Source organism: Lontra canadensis, unplaced genomic scaffold (genome assembly GCF_010015895.1).
Source record: "Lontra canadensis isolate GAN:19392208 unplaced genomic scaffold, GSC_riverotter_1.0 scaffold64, whole genome shotgun sequence".
Lineage (NCBI taxonomy): Eukaryota > Metazoa > Chordata > Mammalia > Carnivora > Mustelidae > Lontra > Lontra canadensis.
In genome coordinates this window covers 10,881,729-10,892,167 of record NW_022631058.1, presented here as the reverse complement: position 1 = coordinate 10,892,167, position 10,439 = coordinate 10,881,729, and the positions used below count along the sequence as shown (strand labels likewise).

The following is a 10,439-nucleotide window of genomic DNA, read 5'->3' as shown; positions in this document are numbered from 1 at the left end:
TAATTCTTTTTCAACCATTAAAAGATTAAATCATTTTTATGGATAAACTGGTGAAATTGGTGGAGTCTATAATTTAGTAATGTTTTACAAATGTTAATTTCTCAGTGTTATTGATTGAACTGTGGTATGTAACATATTAATATTAGAGGGAGCTAAATGAAGGGTATGGGGAAACTGTATTGCTTTCGCAACTCTTCTGGAATTAAAAAAACTTTTGAAAATAAAAAGAAAAAAACACAAAAAAACCTCCTTGGGTCCCTCCAGCTAGGGCCTTCCTTCTCTATTTCCTCAGGGAGAAAACTCCTGGAAAAATATGTCCACACACACTATTTCTACCCCTTCACCTCCCGTTAGCTTTACAAAAACCACTCTGGATCTTGTCACCAATGACACCCAAGTTGGCAAATTCACAGAATCTTTCCAGACCTTCTCTTATGTGACCTCTCAGGGCATGGGCTTCAGCTGACCCCTCCCTCCCTAGAGACACTTTAGCTTCCGAGACACAAAACTCTGTGGGTTTTCTTCCTGTACCTGCAACCCTACCTTCTCATTCCAATATCTCAGTGCTGAAATTCCTTAGACTTCAGTCCTTGGCTTTTCCTTTCTTCCTTCTGTATTTTTTTGCCCCAGGCAATCTTATTCCTATCTCTGGCCTCAAATACCATCGATCTGCCAGCAATTCCTAAATATATTTATATTTCTATCCTCGACCTCTCTGCAGAGCTCCAGACTCTCATAGCCACATAGCTACTTAATACTGTCTTGGATGTCTCAAAACTCTTCCCTCTGGTAGTGTGCTCTTCCTTTAACCCACCCCTCTCATTAAATGATAGCTCCACCCTCCTCTATCACCTAGTTGCTCATGCTAAAAATCCTTGGTGTCATTTTAGGCGCCCCCTTTTCCTCACTCAGCAAATCCAGTCCTTTATGATGTCCAAAATACATATCTAGAAACATTCCATTCCTTACCATATCTACTGCATTCACTGTCACCTTTTGCCCATACTACAGTGATAACCACCCAACTGGTCTCCCTGTATCCCCTCTTGCTTCTTCCAGCCTAGGCTCCAAACACTAATCGCAGGGACCTTTTGAAAATAATATTCCATTGTATCATTCTTTTGTTTATATTCTTTCCATTGCTTTGGACTTCACACACGAAAAACTCCAGAAATATTAATAAGGCCTTCCATATTCATGGAATATGAATTTATGATTGCGTCTCTGCCTCCTTGACTTCATCTCTTGCTCATTGCGTTATGGTCCCACTGACTTTCTCTCAACCCTTAAAATACATAGACTCTTTGCCTGCCTCAGGACTTGGCATCTGCATCATCCTAAAATTTTCTCCCCCTTCCCCTTCCAACAATTCCCTTATGAAATAGTCAGGGTAGGCGATACTTTGCTTTGGTATCAAACAACCCCAACACCTTGGTAGCTTATGCCTCAGGTTCATTTATGGTTTACATCACAGTCTGATGTAGGTCAGGGTGGCTCTTCTTCAGGTGGTACCCCCATATTCAAAACATGACCTTTGTAGTTGCTGTGGGAAGAGAAGAAAGCATGAGTGGTTATGCAGGGGGTTCTCTGGCCAGGCCTGGAAATGGCATACATCACATCTGCCCATACCCCATTGGCCAGATCACAGTCACATGACCCTTGCTTAACTGCAAAGGGGGGGAAAAACTGTTTTCCTGTGTGTCCAGGAAGAGGAAATGAGATTGGTGAGCACCAGGCTAGTTTTTGCCACATCCTGGTTAAAGCCTACTCATCTTTAAAGAATCAGCTTAAATAATACTTCCTTATTAAGGCCTTCAAGTTCCTCCAAACTAAATCAGCCTCCCCCCATTATATTTTATTGTAACAGTCTTTTATTTTCCTTTACAACATAATCTCTATGGCAAGTTTACATTTATGTGATTACTTAATATTTATTTCCATTCTAGACCATAGGCTCTACGAGAGCAAGGATTACATCTGTTTTGCTTCCACTGTGTTTCTTGTGTCTTTCACAATACTTGCTATATAGCTGGTGCAAAAGTTGTTGAGTGAACAAATGAACAATTGCATGCAGTCTTTCCCTGGTTCCAGATAGCACAATACTTGTGCAGGAGAAAGGCAAATGAGTAGGCAGTCATGATTTAGTGGGATAAATGTTCCAGGCAGGTAAGCCCAGGTTGCTCAGGCAACCTGGAGGGGCTGTCAAGGCTTCTCTGCTTTCTCTTCCATAGCAGTCTAATCCAGTCTAATCTAGGATCTGCAAACTATGGTCTGCAGGCCAAATCTGGTTACTGCCTGCTCTTCTATAGCCCAAGAGCTAAGAATGGCTTTTATATTTTTAAATGGTTGAAAAGAATTAAAAGGAGAAGAATATACTTTGTCATATGAAAATTATGTGAAATTTAACTGCAATGGCCATAAATAAAGCTTTATTGGAACATAGCCATGTCCATTAGTTTACTTATTGTTTATGGCTGCTTTTACACTACAACAGTAGAGTTGAGTAGCTGTGAAAGAGACCTCTTGGCCTGCAAAGCCTAAAAAATTTATTGCTTGGTCCTTTACAGAAAGTGTTTGCTGATCTTTGACCTAATCCATGCTTTGTTTAAAAAGTCACCTGTATGTGAATTACATCCAAATGCCCGTCTTTAATCTTCCTCCTTTCCCATTCTCAGGTCCACTGCCAGAAATTAGGCCCCCATAAATTCTGGGAAAAATAAAAAAAAGGAAACCTCACCAAGGTGGAGTCAGGAGTTGGAAGGGGGAGCCTACTATTCCACAGCAATTGGGGGGGAAATTGGCAATTACAGACTCCAGCAGGTGAACAGACAAGAGGAAAGAATCCTTAGCTACAGATCCAACAGGGAAAGATGTACATTGCCTCTCCTACATGAAACTGACTACCCATGCAACTCAGCCAATGAGAAACCATCATTCCCCTGAACTTTTGCTTTTCTCCAATAAACTTTCCTTCAAAACAACCCCTGCCAACTTCCTCTTTCTCCATTAAAAATAATTTCTCTCCTTTGTTTATTGGATTTGCCTCCGGTTTTAGCCCAGCCTGTGAATCCCAAGTTGTAATGCTCCGCAATTCCTGAATAAACTTCTTTTGCTAGTAAAACAAATGGCTATTCTACTTTTCAGGTTAACTATCTTTGCAACAGTATTCTTTTTTTTTTTTTACGTGCAATTATTTTTACTGGAGATGAACTTTTTTTTTTTTTTATAAACATGTATTTTTTTTCCCCAGGGGTACAGGTCTGTGAATCGCCAGGTTTACACACTTCACTGCACTCACCATAGCACATACCCTCCCCAATGTCCATAATAACCCCACTCCCCCAGCCCCCCTCCCCCCAGCAACCCTCAGTTTGTTTTGTGAGATTAAGAGTCACTTATGTTTTATCTCCCTCCCAATCCCATCTTGCTTCATTTACTCTTCTCCTATCCCCTTAACCCCCATTGCAACAGTATTCTTGTCCTGTTATCTTTTTCCTCTCCTCAGTCCATCCTTCTCACTGTAACTGAAGCTAACTTCCAAAAGAATAGCTTTGATATTGTACCTACTCTTTGGGACTCCCCAACCTGTACTAAATAAAACCTGCACTATTTATCATGGCAGTCAATGTTCTCCATTGTCTGACAGCACCTTACCTTTTTAGCTCTCTTAGGTCCTATTTCCATCCAGTCTTACCAATCACTTAACCCACCCTTGTCCTCTCTACCTCTAGGGTGATGCTCACAGTAACCATTTCTGCATGAAATGTCTGCTGCTGCTATTTCTATCTTACCCATCCTTTAACTTGGTTATCTCAAATTTCTCCTTGCCCTAACAGCCTTTCCCAGCTCCCCTACAGAGAATAATCATTGCCATCTGAGCAATTGTTTGACCATTTTGTTTCATATTCTGCTTTATATTTCCTGTGTACATACAAATTGTTTTTCACGTTTGTATTGAAAGCTGTTTAGGAGCAGGGATTTTATTTTATTTTTACTAATCTCTGTATTCATTTGGTGCTTTTGGATGTATCTTGAGCAAAATAGAAATGTCTGTCCTTTGCAAACGTCCTCACGGCAAGCGGGGGTTGTTAATTTTTGCAATGTCTAAGAACTACCTGCACTTACGCACAAATTCCACTTAAGTAGTACAGAGCACACTAGCGCAAGTAACACCTAAGACACGCCGTCTTCCAGCTGGGCACAGCTCTGTGGCTCGCCTGCTGGGACCCTGAGACGTTCGCAAACACGTGCGTGAGGAGCGCTTCCCTTCAGGCCCCTCCTCTGTCCACAGTGATTGGCGGACCAAACGTTCCAATCAGCCCTCCCCGCCTCTTTCAGCAATAGCCAATCACAGACTCCGAGCGCCTCCTGACTACTAGACACTGTTTACTAACAGATCGAAGCTGGGGAATAAGGGGTGTGACAGTTCTGGGGAGGTCAGAGAAGAGAAGGTCCTAACTGCGCGTGCGCACCAGCGGAAATGGGCGGGGCAGAACCTGAGTTCTCACCAATCGGAGTGGTAGCGTTTCTCCCTCTCCTGCCTCCCCGCCAAGCAACAACAATTCGAGGAGAGGGGCGGGGCGGTCCCTGAAGCGTAGAGAGGGTTGCCCAATGAGAGCCGGCGCTGACAGATGCGCGCGCCCTGTACCCAATAAGCGATAGCGGCTAGAATGGCTCCTCTACCTTGCTGACTGTGGGCGGAGCGGCCCGAAGGAGGAGGCGGCTGACAGGGGGCGGTTTGGTTGAGCGGTACTAGCGGTGCCCGCCGAAGGGGGAGGAGGCGGAGGAGCGAGCCGTGCGGCCAGAGCGGGAAAGAGACTCGTCGCTGCGTCCGAGTTCTGGAGCCGCCGCACCCCGGCTCCTGGGGCTGCAGCTGGAAGCACCGAGGGGCCGGGCGTCCGCTGTCTCCCGGGTCCCCGCGTAGGACCCCGCGGGATCGGAAAAGGGAGAAGATGGAGGAGGGCGGCAGCGGCGGCGGCGGCGCCGCGGGGACCAGCGGGGACGGCGGCGCCGGAGGAGAGCAGCTACTCACTGTCAAGCACGAGCTGCGGACGGGTGAGCGACCCCGCCCTCTGGCGGCCGGGCCCGGCGCGGGGGCACGCCCCGAGGGCACGCGGGTGCCCGCGCGGGCCGGGGGCGCGGGGCCGGGAAGTGGGCGCGGGGGGCGGGCCCGGGGCGGGGCCTCGAGGGCGGGGCGGGAGCCCGGGGGTCCCTAGCGGTGGGGGCGCACCTCGGGCGGGGCTGGGGGGCGCGGGCCGAAAGTTTTCCCGAGCCCGGGAATGCGTGGCGGGCGCTGGGCGTTGGGGCCCGCGGAGCGGCGGACCGCTCTGCCTATTGGCACTAGTCTCCGAGGATGTCTTCGTGCCCCCTTCCCGCACAGGTGACAGCGCTGTCACTGCATCCTGTCCAGGGCGAAAGGTGCGCCTTCCTCAGTGTGGGGTGAACGACGCTTTGGTTTGGAGCCTGACTCGCTTCTCCTGCACTCCTCTGCTTCCCTAGAGGTGGTCCCGGTGGGCGTTTGTGGAGCCCTCCCCTAAGGTGCCGGGGTCCTGGACGAACGAGCTGAAAGGGTGGCTGTCCCCAGGGCTTTTCATGAGTCCGGTCTCTACAGAGGCGGAGAGGGATCGCGGGCTCCAGGGTCTGAGCGCTTTTATTTGCAATTTTCATGAAATACTATACTTGGCCTTGAATTCTTTCAGAGGTCTCTTGCGAACAAAGCTCTGTGAATGTAAAGCTCTAAGTAAAAGCGACTAAACCCGTCCGCTCAGGCGCTCACGTTCTAATGTTCTAACGTTTCAAATCACTAGAGTTGTCCCAAGCTTCATACTTGTTAGATTGCTTGATTCGTTGTATGGGTCCGAGTTGTTCATTTTGGAAAATGTTTATTTGGACTAATCAGTACAGTTGGGGTTGAGATTTGTGGAGTCCAGTCTGGTATTAGAGATACTTTTTCATTTCTGGACAATACATTTTAATACATTTAAAGAGTGCATTCTTACTATTCAGTGTTCTCGTGAGCGTTTATTAAGTTTTATGATTCAGCTTGTCTGGTATGTAGAGATACTTTTTTATTATGTAGACACAGATACTTTTTATGATGTAGACACAGATCTTACGCAGCAGATTTCAGGTGTACGCCAAGTACACCTTGTTACCATTTTGAACAGATTGTAAAGTTAGATCTGTCACCTGTTCTTTTCATTTTCATTTCTAATGAGATGACTGGTTAACATTCCACTGAGGGCCAGCGTGGTGACTTAATTTAAGAAGGATGTCGAATGCGTGTTTACTCATTTCAGCATTTTTTTGAGGGGGGTCCTTGTGAATTTCTTATGTATCTTGAGCTAGTTACCCCATAATCTTTTTCAGTTTGTAACATAACCTGTTGTGGGTATGGTTGGTTTGATTTTCTCTCTCCATTTAATAGACAACTTACGTTTTCAAAGGGACGTTAAGTCATTTTTTCAGTAAACATTTATTCAGTACTAATATCTGATTTGTGCCAGGTTTCAGTGTGAGCTGCTCCTTGAAGTGGAGATTTTGAATTTCTTTTCCAAGAATCTTATGTAACAATTCACTGATTTATATATGTAGAATTATGCTGTATCACAAGAGCTACTTGAAGTCATATGCTCCTCAGCTACTGACCATGGTGCAGCAAGCAGCTTTTTGCTAAATGACCAAAGAGCAACCTGCTTGTTATCAGTAGTCAACCAACTGCTTAGTTTCTGGTTTTGCAAACAGTGCTAGTTTTGTAGAAAGCAATGAGTACTGCTTTACTTTTCCTTCCCTATTAACCATGTGAATCATCACCTTCAAGTGTGCGTTTTAGAAATTTTTCTGATAATGGTGAGATTATACTGAATTCGTTAGTACTGTTAACTGTCAAAGGAAATGAATAGTCATTTTGATTTATTGCTGAACATTGGAACAACTGACCGGATATAGTGGTCAAAAGTACTGTTAAAATATAACTTGAAAGATTTGCTCATCTTCAGCCAACTGCACTCTTGCCATCACATGATACTATAATAGGCACCAAAGTAATTTGATCTGATGTGGTCCTTTGCTTCTCAAAATGTGGACAAACATTATAGCCGTATCAAGTCAGCAGTTGGTGACTGCCCATATGTGCCCAACACTGTACTGCATGTCTAGGATCAATGCAAAGGCAATGAAAGTCCCATGGGAAGTGTTCAAGTTGTGTAGACTGAGTAGCATAGTATACCTGGACATAGAACTGGAAGACTTAATTCTAAATCCTAGCTCTGCCACTTACTTGCTGTGTAGACTTGGGCAAGTCACTTGACTCTTTCAGACTCACATCTCTTGACTACTAAGTGTGAGTGTTGAATGCAAGCCTGCTGGAAGAGCACACACGTGGGGCACTCAGATGTTGGTTGCGTGTAAAGTCTGAGGATCACTCCATGATGGTACCTTTTCTTAAAGTGTGCAGATTAACCCCGTGTAACTTATAAACTAAATCACTCATTTGGTGCTTAGCCTATGTCACATTGCTGGCTATCATCTTTTTCTGCGTATGTCTTGCCATCTGAAGTAGAACTGCCCATGATCCCCGCTGCTGCTTAGCAGCCTGTGTATATATCTTCAATAATATCTAACTCAGATTTTGTTGAATGAATTCATTGAATAAATGATAATGCAGGACCAAGCAACAAGCAATGGTTTATTGTATTTTCCAGTGTCTTGTAGATGTTAGGTAGTTGATAAATTGGGGACATTAAGTATAAAAACTGAAGAATGAAGAGTAAAGGATTGATTACATCAGTTAAACATACATTTCTTGACACTTTCTATTTTCTAGACTAAATGGTACTGATGATACCAAAAATGAGTAAGCAAATGTCTTGCTCTCTGATAGTAGGGGAGGAGACCATGTGAGCCTATAATTAGGATACATTGCCATAAATATAATAATAGAGAGATATACAGAGTATAAAGGTAACAAAAAAGAGGTTAGAACTTTTAGGTTTCAAATAATCAAATCTCTCTGTTGAACAACAGCAAAAAAAAAGGGGGGGTATTATTGGAAGATTATTGGATTGCCTTACCCATTCATTTATTTCATAAATATTTCATTACCTCTTATATACTGAGTGCTGTTTTAGATGGTGGGATCACAAGACAGATTCTTCCCATTGGAAGGGCAAGGTTGCGTCAGGAATCCTTGGAACCAGAGACATATGTTTTCTGTACTCCCTCCATCTTGAATATTTTCTTATTTCCATGTGATGGGCTTCACCCTTCTCCACTGCCATCTGCCTTTTCCCACATGGGAAAGAAAATGGCTGCTGACAGACCCCAAATTTTACATCTTCCAGCTTTAGGTGTTGGAGAGATACTACCTTTTCCACAACTTCAGATATAGAAATTTCAGGGCAAGACCTTACTGACATGGCTTTGGTCAGATGCCTACTTTCAGATCATTCAGTTAAGGCCGGGGAATGGGATCACGATTTAGTAACGTGACAGTTATTACAGTGAACATGCGGATGGGGGTGAAACCAAACTCTTAGGAGAGGAAAGGTTGCTGGGAAGACATTTCCTTAAACGTCCTTCATCAGGAGAGAGAGCCTAACGCTGAGGAGAGGGTTAAGGAAGGAGTATTAATTATATATTGTTGTGTAGCAAATCACCCCAAAACTTAGTGGCTTAAGCAACATGATTTCTGTGGGTCAGGAATTCAGGAGCTGCTTAGCTTGATGCTTCTGACTCAGGATCTCTCATGAGATTGTAGTCAGGCTGTTGGCCAGAACTGCAGTCACCTGCAGACTTACTTGTCTGGGGCTGGAGATTTCCCTTCTAAGACAGGTTACTCTCGTGTTCTTGGCAGGATGCTTCATTTCCTCGCTGTGGGGACCTTTCTCTGCAGCTGCTTGAATGTCCTCGAGATGTGACAGCGGGCTTCTCCAGAACAAGTGATTGGAGAGAAAGAGCAAGGTGGATGCAGCGATGTTTATTTTTTTATTTTAATTTTTAAAAAAGATTTTATTTATTTATTTGAGAGAGAGAATGTGAGAGAGAATGAGAGAGAGCGCACAAGAGGGGGCAGGTCAGAGGGAGAAGCAGACTCCCCGCTGAGCAGGGAGCCCAAGGCAGGACTTGATCCTGGGACTCCAGGACCATGACCTGAGCGGAAAACACTTATTTAACCAACTGAGCGGACACCTGGCCGCAGTGTTTATTAGGCAGAGTTTTTGAGATGTAATTTACATAAAATCCACTTGTTTTAGTTGTACAATTTCGTGAATTTTAGTGTATTTATAGAGTTATACAGCCATCACCACAATCTAATTTTAGAACGTTTCCATCACGCTAAAAAGAAACGTCTTGCCCATTTATATCAGCCACTCCACATTTTCACCACCCATCCCCAGCCCTAGGCAACTGCTAATTCTACTTTCTGTCTCTGTACATTTGCCTAGGGACATTTCATATAATAGACTCTTACAGTATGTAGCCATTTATGACTGACTTCTTTCACTGAACATAGTGTTTTCAAGATTCATCCATGTTACAGCATGTATCTTCGCTTTTTTTTTTTAATTGACAGATACTATTCCATTGTATGGATATGCCATATTTTGTTTATCTCTTCATTAGTTGACTGACATTTGGGTTGTTTTCACCTTTTGGCTATTGTGAATAATGATGCTATGTACATTTGTGTACAAGTTTCTTGTGTGGGTCTATGTTTTTGTTTCTCTTGGGTACATTCCAAGAGCAAAATTACTGGATCACATGGTAAGTCTGTGTTTAACTTTGTAACTTTTCCAAAGCGGCTGTACCACTTTCCAGTCCCAGTAGCAATGTACAAGAGCTCCAGTTTCTCTACATCCTTTTTAACATTTGTTATCTTTTTACTTGTAGCCATGCTAGTGAGTATAAGGTGGTATCTTATTGTGATTTTGATTTGTGTTTCCCTAATGACTAACAATGTTAAGTGTTTTTTCATGTGCTTATTAGCCATTTGTGTATGTTTGGAGAAATGTCTGTTTCCATCCTTTTGCCCATTTTTTAATTGGTTAATTTGTCTTTTTATTATTGAAATGTCAATCTTAATGTATTTTACATGAAAGTCTCTTACCAAACATGTGACTTGCAAATATTTTCTCCCAGAAAGTGAGCTGTCTTTTCGCTTTTTTGTTTTCATTTTTATTTACTTAGTGGTACCTTTAGAGGCACAAAATGCTTTAATTTTGATGAAGTCCAATTTATCTCTTTTCTTTGGCTTCTTGTTCTTTTGGTGTTGTACCTAAGAAATCATTGACTAACCCAGGGTTAAGAAGATTTATGCCTGTTTTCTTCTAAGAGTTTTATGGTCTGAGCTGTTACATTTAGGTTTTTGATCCATTTGTTGAAAGACTATTCTTTCCCCATTTTATTGTCTTGGCACTCTTGTCAAAAATCAATTGACC

The 10,439-nt window shown here is 43.4% G+C and overlaps 1 protein-coding gene across 2 annotated transcripts in view; it reads left to right on the top strand.

The window, feature by feature from the left end:
* The first annotated feature begins 4,722 nt into the window (after positions 1 to 4,722).
* The window catches only part of RPS6KA5 (ribosomal protein S6 kinase A5), a 186,403-nt gene continuing 180,686 nt past the window's right edge, over positions 4,723 to 10,439 (top strand). The window contains exon 1 of one of the 2 annotated variants that reach the window (XM_032878633.1): positions 4,723 to 5,055. In XM_032878633.1, the coding sequence (XP_032734524.1) occupies positions 4,953 to 5,055 (103 nt within the window). In that variant the 5' untranslated portion in view covers positions 4,723 to 4,952. The remainder of the gene's footprint in view (positions 5,056 to 10,439) is intronic. The other variant, XM_032878629.1, reaches the window with a different exon arrangement.